This window comes from Nicotiana tomentosiformis, chromosome 5 (assembly GCF_000390325.3).
Source record: "Nicotiana tomentosiformis chromosome 5, ASM39032v3, whole genome shotgun sequence".
Taxonomy (NCBI): domain Eukaryota; kingdom Viridiplantae; phylum Streptophyta; class Magnoliopsida; order Solanales; family Solanaceae; genus Nicotiana; species Nicotiana tomentosiformis.
In genome coordinates, this window is record NC_090816.1 from 3200157 (window position 1) to 3218740 (window position 18584).

Here is an 18584-nt window from a genome sequence, read left to right on the forward strand (position 1 = left end):
TACCACTGTTATGGATTTTAGAAAAAATATGCAAGCAACAAGGTTGAAAATATGATTGAAAAACTGTCTCTAAAATTTTATTAATCATAGGGGTTTAAATAGCCAAATAAATAAAGTAGTAGACTCCTCCTACAACTAAATTACTAAACTCTTACTATAATTAAAATTCTGAATCCTCTAGCAGACTCCTCCTAAAACTAAACAACTAATTATTCTAGAAAACAGTAGCAGTAATTGATGCAAAATCCAACAATTCATATATACACTATTAACACCTACAAGTAGAGCAGCAAAACATACTTGTTCATAGAGAGAGTGGCCACATAAGTTGCATTAGCATAAGCAAGCATAGGTAAAATAGAAAGAACTTCAAGCTGAGCTCGGGGGATCTTTTGCCTATTCGGCACTTATGTCAACGACACATCTATGATCAAAGTCTCATAAGCTTGCTCCTTCAGCCAAATCTCGAGCTGTAGCACTTGGCTTCACCTCATTGTGCTCTTGCTCGGCACCACCATCACCTTCCTCCTCAGACAAGAATTCATCGACATAGCTTCTGGAGGAAGCATGTATATCTCCAGGCCATAGGTTTTGGGGTCAAAAGTGGGGTCTTTAGCCTTGATTTTCTCTATGGCTAGCTTCACCCCCTTTCCCATGTAAGGAGCAGCATACTCCATGAGCTCCTGTCTGTACAAGGAGGAAGCTTTGTATTTCCGGATAGCAGCAGGACCGGCCTCCTCCAACTCCTTTTCCAGCTCGACGATCTTCTGGTGAAGGATCGTCTGGACCCTCAAAAGGGATACCTTCTCACCAGTCAGAGCGGTGGTCGTGTTTGCAGCCCCAGCTAACTCATGTTCAAGCCTCTCCTTCTCCTTCTCAGAGTCCTGGAGCTTCCGATTGGCTTCTGCTAACTTATCTTTCAAAGGAGCCATCGCATTTTTCAGGTCATCACTCGCTTTTGCTGCCTCGTTATACTTGGCAGTTGCTACTTGAAGGCGTTCAGACAGAAGACAAAAATAGTTGATGCCCTACAAAAACGGGGGAAGAGGTCAAGAAACAAAAAAGAGAGAAGAAACAGAGGTGCAAGGAGATGCTAACCTCATCAAGAAAGGAAAAAAAAAAAGAAAAAAAACTGACCTCGTAGAAGTGACGAAGCCCCTCTTCAGTGACCTCTTGATCTGTCTTCTTATCTGCGACAACCCGTTCCCACATCCCAATTGTTGAGTGCAGAAGATCGACAGATGAACAGTAAGGCTGCGCCTCAGCAGCCTGAGAGCTGCGGAGCACTGAGCTGCCTGACTTTGAGTCCAATGGAGCTGAACTAGTGGAGGTTGAAGGGGTGATGGTGATAGGAACACTGCACGGCTTGGACTCCCCATATTTCTGTTCAGCAGTAGCAGCAGGTGTATGAGCATCATCATTGACGGGCTTGCTTGAGCTTGGTGTTTCGGACCATGTGGCTCCAGAGACCCTAGGTTGAGCGGCTGAAACGTGCATTTCATTTTGCCTTCTGCCTTGAGTTCGCCTGGCAGCTTGGCAGGACAGAAGCTTCTCACATTGGCTTGCCAAAATTGCAGCAACTTCATTTTGCTCCGGGGAACAACTAGCAGGGTCTATTACTGCAAATAAACAAAAAAAAAAACATGAAATGTTGGAAAGTAATAATGTCACTTAGTTGACTTAAAAAAGAAATGCAGTCATGTAGGAGAGTGTAAACATCAGCTCCACCGGCAAAGAAATGCCTCTGTGTGCGGCAAGGACCTCTCTAATGAATCAACACAAAAGCTGATGTACCAGCAAGGCGAGCTAGGCACTTGATCTTTTTCCTATGGGCTGAGTTGAGCCGGAGCTCACAGAGATAGGCCACTCGCCAAGTAGTACAAAACAAACAAGCTGTTTAAACCAACAAAGATTATTGGAATGGCACTTGAGTTTAAAGAACTTTCTACGAGCTATGATAACCAAGTTAATCCGAAAGGCACTTGGTAAAATAAACAAAAATGACACTGTACTTCATACCCATGATTACGGAAAAAAAAAAATCAATCTCCTGGAATTGCGAAAATCAGGGGCATAAAAATGTTACAATACTCAAGTAGCTCAACGGCTAGCAGATGAAAAGAAAACCTGAGTTAGACCTAAAAAGAGATAAGATGCACATCACGTTCACAAGCTCTGTTAGCTCTATCGTCAATCAAAGCTTGCTTAGGGGTATACTTGCCCACGTGGGCAAATAGACTCTAATTTCCTAAAAAATCTACATACGAGAAGTTTCTCATGTCCTATTCTAAGGTTAACCAAATAAAACGAGAGTAGACCAAAAGGGGGAAGTAGGCATCTACCAAAGGGGGCAGACACTTCCGAATTCTGAGTCTGGTATGGAGTTCAAAGATAATATTCTATGTGGGAAGAATCATATCATCTTGTATCCGTCTGAGAATACACAAGTCAAGCAAAGAAAAAGATGAATAGGCATACTTGTTGGAAGCCAGGAAAACAGACGCATACAGGTGATGGAACAATAAAAACAGATGTAAAGCAGCAAAGGAATGAGTAAAATAAAGAGAATTGCAAAATACGTCCAGCTACCAAACGTCAACCAAGACCCGGTCACACCAAGGACACAGGGAAGGTCAAATTGAAGGTAGTTCTGACTTCTGAGAACCTGAATAGGGACCATTTTACACGCCACCGCATCTTAGCGACTTGGCGATTTGCCTAAAAATTGCCCCTACATCATGACATCAAGTCACAGACGGCACAACCATAACAAGCGAAAATGCCAAATAGGTGTGCACATGGACGAGCAAGCACTGGATGACATCACTAACTGCGACCAGCAAGAATCGGAGCCATTACCTATGATCAAATAGATGGCAACACATAACCTTGGGCAAAAGTATGAGTAACTATGAATAGTAGAGACAGAAGCAATAAGTCATAACTCTAAATACACTCTCTATAAGGAACTCCGCTTACATCTCCTGTACTTACTCTCCACCATTAACTCTCCCAAATTCATCTCTACTACTGCCCCCTAAGCTTTTATGGGTTTCTTCTTTGTTACTTGGGTCGACCACTAAGCCATAATGTCTCAAAACGAGGAGGCCATATAAGAACTTTTTTCTATTCTTTTGTTCCGAACTTGGTGAAGAACTCCAATTCTAATTTAGGCATCAAAAAATAACCTTTGAATGGATGGAATCTCATTGAAATCATCTTCTCCCATTTTCCCAGGCAATGAAGCCACCTCGAAGCGACACTCGCGTGGCTCATTCTTTACGACCTACGAGCTAACCAAACCAACACTCCTGCTTCTTTTAACAATAGTGTTGTTGCAGGGAGCGAGATGGACAACATTACTCTGTACATTAATCACATTATTTTGTATTACTTCCTAATTCTCATCATGCAACTCTCTCTCTCTCTCAATGACATCTTCATCATCAGACAGGAACTATATGTCATTGACCATTGGCTGCTCTAATGCCTTGCTCACATGCTCACTCTTACTCATAGCATCTCCATCTTGATCATCTAAACATACCCTCAGGCGGTAGCAGAAGAATCTAAACATTCCAGCAACCATATGCAAAATTTCTTAAATGATTGGAAGAGGAACTTGTAGTCAGTTTAACCTATGGTGCTCGGATCCTCCTAAAATGCCGCAGCACCCCTGTCAGATCCTCCATAAAACGCATTAGTTTTGGATGATCGGAAACACCGGGCGGCATTTTTGAAGGATATGAGCAACATAGGATTTAACCCCAGTTAGGATAAGTTGTCACCTAACATAAATTTGAAAGACACTGTATTTAATCCTTATAGTTCATAAGATGGCTGTACTCCTGTACTATAAATTCAAACATGTAACGGGCACGAAGTATGTTTTGCCCTTTCCTATAAATTACAGCTTCATCTACCCCCAAATATATTTGCCTAAAGTACATCATCGTTTTATTTAATAAGTATATATTTCCTTAAGGTACATCATTTTTTCTATATTGTAAGGAAATATTTCCCGAAACTACATCACTCTGAGCAATTAGAAAACTGTTCACTTCTCTCATAAATAATGCTATGTATAGCAGCACTAGAATACAACAACAAAATATGAAGTCACCACCACTGGACATGGACTTATGGTTTAGTGACTGGTTTAAACACCCGGTGCAGATAAGTTTTTACCTGGACTTATTACTGAAATCAATGAAATGGCTAGAAAATTAATTACTCTCTCTTTAATGATTACTCCCTCCGTCCAAGTTTACTTATCCACTATTGACTTGGCACATCCTTTAAGAAACAATAAATAACATGATAACTTTACTATATCACCCTTATTTATTATATGTTGGAAAATGAATTGGAAATAAGTAGTACTTAATAAGAAGGGTAAAATAGGTATAAAGTGGCAAATTATCATTGGTTTTTCAAAATTGGATAAGTAAAAGTGAACATCTATTTTTAATATAGTAGACAAGTAAACTTGGACGGAAGGAATAAAAAAATTAATCCCTCCATCTCAATTTATATGATACTTTTTCCTTTTTAGTCTGTCAAAAAACTACCTTTCTATATTTAGAAAGAGAAAATGCATAAGTACCCCCTGACCTATAGCTGGATTTTCAACTACACACTCTACCTTTGAGGGGTTTTTATTACCCCTGAACTATTTTAAAGTCAAATAAATTCACCCTTAAAGTACCCCAACCAAATTTTCGTTGGTAAGTGAACCACACTTGCTTGACACATCAGATTTCATTAAAAAAAAACCTTTTTTTTCTTTTCCTTTCTCTTTTCTCTTTTGTACTTTTTCGTTATTCTTTTCTTTTTTTCTTAATCTATTCCAAATATTTTCCTTTTTCTTTTTCATTCTCTTTCTTTATCATGTATATAACTGTGAATTCCGACAATTTTTCTTCCCTCCGTCACTAACTATTTTCCGTTTCTTTCTCCGATAAGTTTGTCGGCAAGCGTTTTATCTTTTATTAGTTCGTTTTCTCTTTTGTTTTCTCTTTTCTTACTCTTTTTTGTTAGTAGGGGGAAATAATGGTGTTCCGATAACTTCCTCCAACCTAGACAGTAGAAGATTCGCACAAAACAATTCCTGTCAAAGCAATGCTTTGATAATAGTTGCATCATAATTTTCACTTTAAAGTAATATATTCTCAATATATTCCTTTTATTTGCTTTAGGTTTGTGTGTGATGATATCTAATATGAGTATAAGTGTGTCTGCTAGGTTAGGAGAAGACCTTTTCCAATTAAAATATTTCAATACCTCTATTTTTTCCGGTGTGAGAAGGTTTTATGATGATTAATCCCCCCCCCCCCCCCCCCCAAATATGAGTGTATTTTGCTTTGTTTATGAATAGATCTTTTTGAGAGTTTAATTTGTGTGTGAAAAGGATAGAAAAAGGAAGAAGAAAAACATAATAAATGGAAGAAGAATGGTTAAACAAAATCGCCGGCAAATGAATATTCGCCGGAATTAGAGAAGAAACGAAAAAAGAAGTAAAAGAAAAAGATAAAGGAAAAGGAAAAGAAAAAAAAAGTAAGAAATTATATATCTCACTAAAAATGCTAAAAAAGCAAAAAGAAAAATCTGAAAATCCTTTTTTCTTCCTTCTCTCCCAAGGAGAGCGAAATACACATAAGCTTTAAGGGTGCAAATAATTCTACTTTAAAAACCCGCAAAGTTAGAGTGAGTAGTTAGGAATCCGGCTATAGGTCAGGCGATACTTATGCATTTTCCCATTTAGAAATGACTAACTTTATACTTTCTATTTTAACCATAATGAGAGTAATTTCTAGCAGCATAAATATTTATAGCTTGGTCTAGACCACAACTTTTAATTTTTTTCTTTCATAAAATTTGTGTCAAGTCAAACAGCATCATATAAATTGGGACGGAACGAGTAATTAAGATAGAATCACTGTATTACGAGGCACAGAGGTTAAAAATTAGACATTAAAAGTAAAAAACGAACAAAACTTTACCAGACTCCGGTGCAAAGATGGTTGATTGTGCGGCTGTCAATGTAGTATTATTTGAAACCGAAGACGACGAATTAGTCGGAATATCTGTACTCGTAGGCTTTTCTGTTGTGGTGTTTGAAGGAGCAGTGACTGGAGTAGAGGACTCAAAAGGGGAAAGGGAACCAGTAAAAAATGTGTAAGTGTTAGTAGAAGTTGCTGGAGTTGAAGGAAAACCCGGCGATGAAGAAGATCCAAACATTGAAGAAGCAGTGGTAGGGTTAAAACTTGAAAAGAAGAAATATGGTGAAGAAGAAGAAGAAGAAGAGGAGGAGGAGGAGGATGCATATGCTCGTCTTCTTCTTGTCGATCGTCTTCTTCTTGTCATTCTAACATTTGACAGGAAAGTGACAAGAATTATTTACTTTTGTGGGAAGATTGGTTTAAAATAGTACTCCCTACTTTTACTTTTATTGTACACTTTATACTTTCACAGTTCAAAAAATAATAAATAAATTACCGTTTTGCCATACATTCTCAAATTTATTTTGAAAAAATCTAATTTTGGTGAAGTTTGGATATCTGATTTGGGTAAAGTTTGGTTCGAAAAAACATGAAACATGACTTATATCAATAAGTTCTAAAAACTATCACAAATACCCAACAATACCATTATCAATAGCATTCATTATATTATCGCAACCATAGTCCTGAACATAAATAAATTTAATACAAAATTATTATTTTTATAATGAACTACACGATACACTATCAGATGACCGAGAAGACGAAACAACATCGTTAAAAATAATAAACTGTGGACTCTTTTATAAAATACAAAAGTTTGGAGCAATTTTTAAAAAATATAATAGTGATATTTTGGCCCAAAACCAGCTATTGAGCTGGTTTTGGGATTTGGCCAAAATGTAGGCAAAATCTATGGCCAAACATGTGTTTGTCAAATAAAACTCAAGTTTATTTAGGCAAAATCTATGGCCAAACGGGTCCTTAGTAAATTTGAAAAATAATTGAGAAAACTAACCTCCATAGCCCCTCAAAATTTTAATAGCCCATATTTTTTTTCCATTGACACGAAATGGCCCTTCAGCTCAAACATATTGCATCTAGTAGCCCGAAATGTCTATTTTGTATATTTTTTGTATATTGACAGTCTACTTTATATATTTTTTGTATAGTGACAGTCTATTTTGTATATTTTTTGTATAGCATCAGTCTATTTTGTATATATTTTGTATAGTGACAGTTTATTGTATATAAACTGTATAGCAACAGTATTAAGTATATTTTTGTACATTGACAGTCTATTTAGTATATTTTATTTTCGGTAAAGGGCCAAATATACCCTCTACTTTCGAAAATGGTCTAAGAATACCTCTCGTTATACTATTGAGTTATCTATACCCCTGCAGTCATACTTTGAGTTCAAATATACCCTCATTTAAACGGAGGGACACGTGTCATCGTCATGTTGGTCAATTCTAAATATCTCCTAATTAATTAAAAAGATTCATTACCCATACCTGAAAAATAATATATTTTTTTGTAAAAACTGGAAAAAACTAAAATTATTTTTACTAAAAACTGAAAAAAACGAAAATATTTTTTTTTCAGTTTTTACAAAAAAACTTCTTTAGAGAAAACTGAAAAATATTTTCTAAAACAATGTTTTTGTAAATACTGGAAAAAGGTGAAAATCAATTTTCTAAAGCAATTATTTTTTGTAAAAACTGGAAAAAACTGAATTTGTTTTTACTAAAAACTGAAAAAAATAAAAAAAAATATATTTTTCCCAGTTTTTACAAAAAACTGCTTTAAAAAAAAGCCGAAAAATATTTTCTAAAATAATATTTTTGTAAAAACTGAAAAAATAAATATTTTATTTTTTTTCATTTTTTAGTTAAAAATATTTCAGTTTTTTTTCAGTTTTTAATTGCCTTAGAAAATTGCTTTTCAGTTTTTATTTTCTAGTTTTTACAAAAATATTGTTTTACGAAAAAAAATTCAGTTTTTTTAAAGTAAATTTTTTTTGTAAAAACTGAAAAAAAAATATTTTCGTTTTTTTCAGTTTTTAGTAAATTTGTTTTTAGTTTTTTTTACTTTTTACAAAAAAAAAAAATTTATTTTTCGGGTATGGATAATAAGTCTTTTTAATTAATTAGGAGATATTTAGAATTGACCAACATGACGATGACACGTGTCCCTCCGTTTAAATGAGGGGTATATTTGAACCCAAAGTATGAAACTCAATAGTATAACGAGGGGTATTCTTAAATTATTTTTGAAAATAAAGAGGTATATTTGAACCTCTAACGTTTTGTTTTTTGTATTACTTGAATGGGTGCATAGCTAAGTGAAGTCAGGACAGAATAAGAGTAAAAGGACACTTTTTTCATTCACAACTTATATAAAGTTAAAAACCGTATCTTTTGACTAACCAAACTTACTGTTTTCTCTTTTCTTTTCACCGGTTATAGTAAGGGAAGCCCCTAAGCCTTTTAGGCACGTAGTATTAAATCCTATCAATACACCACACGTATGTACCCCAACAACATCTCATTTAACCTCGACGCAATAATGGATACAATTTTGGAACATTTCCATTGGAGACTTCCTTCATCCGCCTTCTTACTAGCCATTTCGTTCTTATTATTCTAAGTATTTACCCAACGAGAAAAACGAGTTTCATCCTCAGAGATTTCTGGGGTTTTATTTTCCCAGATTCTAGGCATTTGACCTTTTATTATCGTTTATATATATATATATATATATATACACATACAGACTATCCGTTATTTTTTCAACTTTTGTAATTTCATTCATCCAAAAAAACAAAGGAAGATGGTCCGAGTAAGCAATTTGATAATCACATTCCTTAATTGTGTGACCCTAGCGGTTTCACTTGTAGCCATAGGGTTTTCAATTTGGCTTCATTTTAATGGCAGCTCTACACTTTGCCAAAAGTGTTTCAGAAGCCTTTGTTAATACTGGGAATTTCTCAACTGGTTGTTTCTGTGCTCGAATTTGTTGGGTCTTGTTGCCGAGTCACGTTTTTCCTGTGGATATATTTGTTTTTGCTGTTTTTCCTCATCGTAGGGTTGCTTTGTTTCTCGGTGTTTGCTATTTTGGTCACAAATAAAAACGTGAGCAGGGCTTTGTCTGGGAGAGGTTATATGGAAGTTAAGTTTGGAGATTACTCGCACTGGTTGCAGAAGTATGTGGTTAATGCTGAGAATTGGGAGGAGATTAAGAGTTGTTTGGTTGATACGAAATTCTGTCAATGTTTACCTCCGGCTAACGGTTGTTATTGTTTTTAGGCTATGACTTGTATGGGTCAATTTGTTGCTATCAGATGATATATGTTTGGCCCGATACGTTTGTTGAGGTTTTTTGTTTTTAAGATGAAATAGTCTTAAAATGAGGGTGAATGGGAAATGGAGGAAAATAAAATTTTTGAGTAAAATTTTAAGTTTCCCCCTCTTGACAATAAGACATTGTCCCATATTGGAAGAGGAAAAGATTTTTGGTGGGTATATATATAATTGCTCTTCTTGTAGCTCTTAAAGAGTTAAGAAGAAAGCAAGCATCGCGCCACCGTCGTCGTCGCTCGCTCGACTCCGGCTTCGGCTTTGGCGCCATGAATGTGCTTGCTCCACAAACAAGCTAATGCTTGCTCCACCATGGAGGGTGGACGATTGTTCTTCTTCAACACTGGCTGCTATATATATGTGCAACAGCTGTTGAAGAAAGACACACAACACACAATACACAAGACTGAAATCGCTCAACAGATTTGGCTATACATTGCACTCCTTCCTCTCAGCATTTCCATACGATTTTTTGAGTTTCTACTCCTTCGTTCTGCATTGTGTTTAACTTCAAACAAAGCAACTGTAAGTGTGATTTGCTACCGAACTTTGTATTCGCTGAAACACTGGGATTTGAAGTACCGCTACACCACCCCAGTGTGTGATTCGTTCTATCCTGGGAGGAAATAATTCATAACCTTGGGTACTAGGAGGGGATTAAATTCCTTAAGGAAACACTGTGAATTCAGTGGGCTCGAATTAATTACTGTTTCATTACGATAACTTATATTTTCCAGAATTATTATTTACAAATACAGCAATATTGGCGGGACTAACAAGCTTAAGGAATTTAATTATTTATTTCTGTATTTGTGTTATTCTTATTATTCTGCAAACTAAAACCTTTGTGGTTTTGTGTACTCCCGTTTTGGAGAGTAAAGCCTTCGTGGCATTTTGTTGGAGACTAAAATCTACGTGATTTTTACTCCAGTTTGAAAACGTTTATTAAACGTTTGTTTGTGTCATTCTTTTACAGAAAAAATGACGACTGAAAGCGAAAACCAAGCTGTTCCGACGGTGACTGCCAACGCAACGACAAGCCGAACACCGGCGTTGGCACCGGCAGAAAAACCCGAAAAATTTTCCGGAATTGATTTCAAGCGCTGACAGCAGAAGATGTTCTTCTACTTAACTACGTTATGTCTACAGAAGTTCATCAAGGAAGATGTTCCTGATCTGCCAGATAAAACTCTAGAGAATGAACGCTTTATCGTGATTGAAGCGTGGAAGCATTCTGATTTTTTGTGCAAGAATTATATTCTTAGCGGACTGGATGATAATCTGTATAATGTATACAGTGGCGTGGAGACGTCAAAAGAATTGTGGAATGCGCTTGAAAAGAAATATAAAACTGAAGATACCGGGATGAAGAAATTCGTTGCCGCAAAATTTTTGGACTACAAAATGGTAGATAGCAAGTCTGTTATTACCCAAGTCCAGGAATTGCAAGTGATTATTCATGATCTACTTGCTGAAGGTCTTGTCATCAATGAAGCATTCCAAGTAGCAGCAATGATTGAGAAGTTGCCTCCGTTGTGGAAGGACTTCAAAAATTATTTGAAACACAAACGAAAGGAAATGTCCCTTGAAGATCTCATTATTCGGTTGAGAATCGAAGAGGACAATAAAGCTGCTGAAAGGAGAGGCCGTGGAAATTCAACAATAATGGGAGCAAATATTGTTGAAGATAACAAAAAGAGGAAGAAGGCTTCTGGTCCGAAATACAACCCAAGCAAGAAGCGGTTCAGTGGAAACTGCTACAACTGTGGAAAAACCGGACACAAATCTACGAAGTGTCATGCTCCAAAGAAAGACAAGAAAAGGGGTCAAGCAAACATGGTAGTAAACCATGATGATGTTGATAACTTGTGTGCCATGCTTTCTGAATGTAACTTGGTGGGAAATCCTAAACTGTGGTGGTTTGATTCAGGAGCCACTCGCCATGTTTGTGCAGTTAGAGAAGCTTTTGCTACTTATGCTCCTGCTGGACCCGGAGAGACAGTTTATATGGGAAATGCTTCAACAGCAAAAGTTGAAGGATATGGGAAGATATTTCTGAAAATGACTTCTGGCAAGGTCATGACTTTGAACAATGTCCTTCATGTTCCCGAAATGAGAAAGAATTTAGTCTCTACTGGACTTCTTATTAAGCACGGTTTTAAGTACGTTTTTGTGTCCGACAAGGTTATCATAAGTAAGAATGAAATATTTGTAGGAAAAGGTTACCTCACCGAGGGCCTTTTCAATCTGAATGTAATGGTTGTGAAAAATAATTATAATATTTCAGCTTCTTCTTACTTACTTGAGTCAAATGATTTATGGCATATACGTTTGGGTCATGTCAATTATAAAACCTTGCGAAAAATGATTAACTTGGAAGTACTGCCTAAGTTTGAATGCGAAAAATCAAAATGTCAAACATGTGTGGAATCTAAGTATGTTAAACATCCTTATAAGTCAGTTGAAAGGAATTCAAATCCTTTAGACTTAATTCACACAGATATTTGTGACATGAAGTCAATACCATCTCGTGGTGGAAAGAAGTATTTCATAACTTTTATTGACGATGGTACTCGATATTGCTATGTTTACTTACTGAATAGTAAAGATGAAGCAATAGACGCATTCAGGCAATACAAAAATGAAGTTGAAACGCAACTTAACAAGAAAGTAAAAATGATAAGAAGTGATAGGGGTGGTGAATATGAATCTCCTTTTGAAGAAATATGTTTAGAATATGGAATTATTCATCAAACAACAGCCCCTTACACGCCCCAATCTAATGGGATTGCGGAAAGAAAGAATCGCACATTAAAGGAGATGATGAATGCGTTGTTGATAAGTTCTGGTTTGCCACAGAACTTGTGGGGGGAAGCCATTCTTACGGCTAATCGAATATTAAATCGAGTGCCCCATAGCAAAACACAATCCATTCCATATGAAAAATAGAAAGGAAGGAAGCCCAACTTGAATTATTTTAAAGTGTGGGAGTGTTTGGCAAAAGTGCAAGTTCCTAAACCCAAAAAGGTAAATATATGACCGAAAACCGTTGATTGTGTTTTCATAGGATATGCGACAAATAGTAAAGCATATCGATTTCTGGTTCATAAATCAGAAAATCCCGACATTCATAATAATACGGTTATAGATACAGATAATGCTGAGTTCTTTGAAAATATATATCCGTATAAAAAGGAATGTGAGTCATTTGGTGAAGGATCTAAACGACCTCGGGAAGAAATAAAAGAAAGTACATGTAATCAGGAGGATCCAAGACGTAGTAAACGTCAAAGAACGTCTACTTCATTTGGACCAGATTTTGTGACTTTCTTATTGGAGAACGAGCCTCAAACATTTAAAGAAGCTATGACTTCTTCGGAATCATTGTTTTGGAAAGAGGCAGTCAATAGTGAAATAGAATCCATATTGAACAACCATACATGAGAATTAGTTGATCTTCCTCCTGGAAATAAACCTTTGGGTTCTAAATGAATTTTTAAGAGAAAAATCAAAGATGATGGCACTATTGATAAATTCAAGGCAAGGCTCGTAGTCAAAGGGTATAGACAACGAGAAGGTCTAGACTACTTTGATACATACTCTCCAGTTACAAGAATTACGTCCATACGGATGTTAGTAGCATTAGCTGCAGTGTATGGTCTTGAAATTCATCAAATGGATGTTAAGACGGCCTTCTTAAATGGAGAGTTGGAGGAAGAAATTTACATGGAACAACCTGAAGGGTTTGTGGTTCCAGGTAAAGAAAAAAAGATATGTAGACTTGTTAAGTCTCTTTACGGACTAAAACAAGCACCCAAACAATGGCATGCGAAATTTGACCAAACAATGTTGTCAAATGGTTTTAAGATAAATAAATGTGATAAATGTGTGTACATTAAAAATGTTCCAAATCACATAGTCATTGTTTGCCTATATGTGGATGATATGCTGATAATGAGTAATGACATTGCCAACATAAATGCTACTAAGCGTATGCTCAATAGCAAGTTTGATATGAAAGACTTGGGAGTTGCTGATTTAATTCTGGGAATTAAGATCCATAAGACTCCTCAAGGTCTGGCATTGTCACAATCTCATTATATTAAGACAGTACTTGAAAAATTCAAGCACTTGGGCTTTAAAGTTGCAAAGATTCCAATTGACGTGAATCTTGCATTAGCAAAGAATAAAGGCCAAAGCATATCACAATTGGATTATGCTCGTGTGTTGGGATGCTTAATGTATATCATGAATTGTACACGACCAGATATAGCTTGTGCTATAAGTAAACTGAGTCGATATACGAGCAATCCAGGCCAATCTCATTGGATGGCAATGAAACGAGTTTTGGGATATTTAGAACATACCCAGAACTTTGAATTGCACTACAGTAATTTTCCTGCGGTGATTGAGGGATACTGTGATGCAAATTGGATCACCGGTTCAACTGATTCTAAGTCCACGAGTGGATATGTATTCACTATTGGTGGAGAAGCGGTATCTTGGAAGTCGTCCAAACAAACATGTATTGCCCGCTCTACAATGGAGGCTGAATTCATAGCCTTAGATAAAGCCGGTGAAGAAGCTGAATGGCTCCGAAATTTCTTGGAAGACATTCCATTTTTGCCCAAACCGTTGGCACCAATATGCATACATTGTGATAGTCAAGTGGCAATTGGAAGGGCTGGGAGCGTTATGTATAACGATAAATCTCGTCATATACGACGAAGACATAAAACCGTTAGGCAATTACTCTCTAGAGGAATTATCACGATTGACTATGTAAAGTCAAGTGATAATGTGTCGGATACACTTACAAAAGGCCTAACTAGAGATGTAGTTGAGAAATCATCAAGGGGAATGAGGCTATGGCCGAGAACAAGTCATTGTGGCGGTAACTCTACCTAGAAGACTGGAGATCCCAAGATCTAGGTTCAAGGAGATCAAACAAAGTCATTAATGACGGTTCAACATTGTCAAATAAAATTTTAGTCCGTTCTCGTGATGAGACAATGTTCAGTACCAAGGATAAAGTATTAAGGCTTTTTAATGATTTTTAAATTTGATACGGGGTATATCAAATAGTGTATCTACAGGATGACACGTTTAAGAATCACCTATGTAAGTGTGAAGTGTTAGCCGCTTCAAGGAGAACTTTGTAAGGCCAGTTCTCTACGCACTTATGAAACCAGGCGGTGTTCATGGCTGAAACGAACACAACAATGAGAATCAAAGACGGTTAAGGGTTGATTGTGTGACTTATAGTTGTCTAGGTATACACCAAAGCTCGACGGTTCAAATATATCAAATCTACCGATTGACCGAGTATATCCGACATAAGTTTACTACGAAAAGTTCAAAGGGAAACCTACTTATCCAGATGCGATTAATCCTTGCTTGTAAATCACACAGTTTTTCCATGCATACTTCCGTGATATAGCCATTCCCCATTCATGTGGGGGATTGTTGAAGTTTTTTGTTTTTAAGATGAAATAGTCTTAAAATGAGGTTGAATGGGAAATGGAGGGAAAATAAAATTTTTGAGTAAAATTTTAAGTTTTTCCCTCTTGACAATGAGACATTGTCCCATATTGGAAGAGGAAAAGATTTTTGGTGGGTATATATATATAATTGCTCTTCTTGTAGCTCTTAAAGAGTTAAGAAGAAAGCAAGCCTCGCGCCGTCATCGTCGTCGCTCGCTCGGCTCGGCTTCGGCTACGGCTTCGGCTTCGGCTTCGGCTTCGGCTTCGGATTCGGATTCGGATTCGGATTCGGATTTGGATTTGGTCAATTTAATTTTTTGGACTAAATTTATTTGTTAATAGTAAATATTAACGTAAGAATATCCGCATTTGTAACGGATATTTTCCAATCCGTGTATTGACCACAAGGCAGCCGCCTAATGCTCTTCCCACCATGAATGTGCTTGCTCCACAAACAAGCTAATGCTTGCTCCACCAACACTGGCTGCTATATATATATGTGCAGCAGCTGTTGAAGAAAGACACACAACACACAATACACAAGACTGAAATCGCTCAACAGATTTGGCTATACATTGCACTCCTTCCTCTCAGCATTTTCATACGATTTTCTGAGTTTCTACTCCTTCGTTCTGCATTGTTTTTAACTTCAAACAAAGCAACTGTAAGTGTGATTTATTACCGAACTTTGTGTTCGCTGAAACACTGGAGTTTGAAGTACCGCTATACCAGTGTGTGATTCGTTCTATCCTGGGAGGAAATAATCCATTACCTTGGGTACTAGGAGGGGATTAAATTCCTTAAGGAAACACTGTGAATTCAGTGGGCTCGAATTAATTACTGTTTCATTACGATAACTTATATTTTGCAGAATTATTATTTACAAATACAGCAATATTGGCGAGAATAACAACGTTATAAATGAATTTCTCTCAAAATAATTTGGAATGAGTAATTAATGTTAATGGCAAAATATGATTTTTTTTTTCTTGATATGCGAAAATGACAAGTAAAAATAAAAATTTATTTTTAGAATACTTGACAACTAAAAAGTGAACTGATGAAGTATTTTTTTTAGAGTTCTTTTTAAACCGTAATGTCGAAACCTTAAATTTAGAGTTCTTTTTAAAATATGAATTGGGAAAAATGAATTGAGACAGTTTAAACCGCTCATATGCTTCATGTGTATTCCTTACATCGGAGGATAACACATTAGAACCACTCCAATCGCCACGCCATTTTTTATACTCTACTAAAAAGTCCTTTTTATCCCTCTCTCTATCCCCCCTTCAAAATAAACTTTGTTTTTCTAAATATCTATAAAAGATAAAAAGAAGAAGACCCTATATTTGATAATTGAAACAATTGTATCAAAGAAAAGAAAATAAAATTGGTGCCACATTGTCTGGTAGTGAGTGACAAATGATCTCAACATCACTCTCTTTTTCATTGTCTATTACTCTATCATTGAACAGATTACTGTGATTTATTGGCAGAGAGAAGAAACAAATCTAATCCCGAGGACCCAAGCAAATCTTCCTTACGCGTGTATAATTTATTACTTTAATTACTAATACATATTTTTATTTTCTGGGTATATATTCGATAAATACTTATTCGCACCAAATATTAATTCTACGATAATTATGGATTCTAGTATCTGCTCAAAACTTTATTTTATAGCGATATATCATACTAATCTATGATACATTATTACTAGCATAACCACAAAATCGAACCGATGTCCTCTATAAGTTGCAAGCAGGGGCGAAATTATGTTTGGCCAAAAATGGTCAATTGAATACCTTTTGCCGAAAAATTATACTGTTTAAGAATACTTGCTATTAATAAAATAAATAATTCAAGAAAGGAAACCAAATTCATAATTTAAGTCACATGAACATAAGCTCCACATTTTGTGTTTGACAAAGAAGATATTAAATATTATTGCAGATTACAATCAATCCTTTTTGCCCTGCAGCTTCGAAAAAAATAAAAATACGTGCACTCAATCGCACCCTCCACTTTCAACCAAGAGATTGTGAGTTCGAGTCAACCCAAGAACAAAGTGGGGAGTTCTTGGAGGGAGGGAACCGAGAATCTATCGGAAACAACCTCTCTATCCCAGGGTAGGGTAAGGTCTGCGTATACACTACCTTCCCCATACCCACTAGTGAGATTATACTTGATTGTTGTTGTATCGCGTTTCAGGTAAATATCTATCCAGGGCAATCCCACAAGAATGGCTCCTCGAGCCGGAATACAGTAGTGTCATCTCCAACCAGCTGCTGCCACGTGGACATTGTGCAACAATAACGGTCATTTTGATCCGCCACATCAATGGAGAGATCAGGTAAATCAAAAAAAGTGTCATCATCCTCTCTTGAAAAAGAATTTGGTAATTCTTGGGTGTTTTCCGATAATAAATTGGTTGACGAATGACAACTTCGTAATTCAACTCGGCTCGGCTCCGCTCGAATTTCTTCATTTTCGTCGGGAAATGTGATGGCGGCGGCAAAAGCCGCCGCGGTTTGGATGTCCTTAGGAGAAGCGGAAGCGGGGCGCGGAAGTTGATGAGCTAAATGGGGAAAATTAAGGTAAGCCGAGTCACCTTTGATGGCTAAAGCCGCGACGTCATGAGCTCGAGCCGCCATTTGAGCCGTAGGATAAGTACCTAGCCATATTCTTGATTTTTTTCTTGGCTCTCGAATTTCGGACACCCATTTACCCCAACTCCTTTTACGTACTCCTCTATATGTTGGGTGCTTTTCATCTTCATTTTTCTTCCATTTCTTCTTCTCTTCGCCATTCTCATTAATTTGGATGAGTTCTTGAACTTTCCTTGAGCTTTTCTTCGAGTCGTAATTTTTTCGAGTAAGCTCATTGCTCGAGGAGGAAGAAGAAGAAGATGACGACGATGATGTTGTGTTTGAAGGAGAATTCAAGACATTAGAAGAAGAGTTAGAGAAGAAATTGTGACGACGATAATTGGCTCGAATTTCAAGGTTGATTATTTGTTCTTGATTTTCCATGATATTTTTTTTTGTTGCTAAAGTGGCTAGTTGATTGTCTTTCTTTGTAAAGTTGTGGAATAGTAGCAAGTAAAGAAAGTGGGAAGGAAAATGTATTTAGACAGAAATGATATATTTGTGTTTGGCTTCTGTGGTCCTTTAGATAAATTGTTGTGTTCGTTTAAATAAAGGAAAAGGAAAGAGGAGGAAAGAGAATAAATATGAAAGGGACGCAAGAGGGGGGGGGGGGGGGTGTTTGAGAAGAAGAAAGTAAGGAAATGTGAAAATAAGTAGTGAAATCTTCACTTTCATGCCTAAGCAGTATTTTTTGTCAGTTTGCATAAAGCAAGCAGCCATAGACCAGAGAAAATTGCCATAATCAACAACCATGTATTTCACATGAAAATTGGCATATTATTACCATAGTAGGTTTGTCGATCATTCAGTCCATTCTTTCTAAATTATACACGGGGATGAGAAGGGGGAACTTGTGACATTCATGACGCAGGGCGGGCAGACGAGGGCAGGACAAAAAGAAGGACCGTCAGGCTTCTAAGCTAGCTTTCAAAAAAGGGGATGATCATGACACATTAGACAAATTTCACATCAAAATGGATGAAGAAAATGAATAGTTATATAAGACATAATATAATTTAGAAGGTAACACGTATTTTTTGGCTGGACGTGCATAGCCCAAGGGACTTATCTGTGAGGTCTGTTGGACTA

At 36.6% G+C, this 18584-nt stretch overlaps 2 protein-coding genes across 2 annotated transcripts; both read right to left on the reverse strand.

Annotated features, from left to right (window-relative positions):
• Positions 1 to 234: 234 nt before the first annotated feature.
• On the reverse strand, positions 235 to 6401 carry LOC104094209 (nucleoporin NSP1-like). The gene is made up of 3 exons (XM_009600088.3): positions 6003 to 6401; positions 1138 to 1619; positions 235 to 1028 (listed from the first exon to the last, which is right to left on the reverse strand). Exons 1-3 carry the CDS (start codon positions 6364 to 6366, stop codon positions 486 to 488), a joined length of 1389 nt encoding a protein of 462 aa, XP_009598383.1. The 5' UTR covers positions 6367 to 6401; the 3' UTR covers positions 235 to 485.
• A 10265-nt stretch (positions 6402 to 16666) lies between these two features.
• On the reverse strand, positions 16667 to 18045 carry LOC104106310 (ethylene-responsive transcription factor ERF039-like). The gene has a single exon (XM_009614833.4). It carries the CDS (start codon positions 17877 to 17879, stop codon positions 17067 to 17069), a length of 813 nt encoding a protein of 270 aa, XP_009613128.1. The 5' UTR covers positions 17880 to 18045; the 3' UTR covers positions 16667 to 17066.
• Between the last annotated feature and the right edge of the window lie 539 nt (positions 18046 to 18584).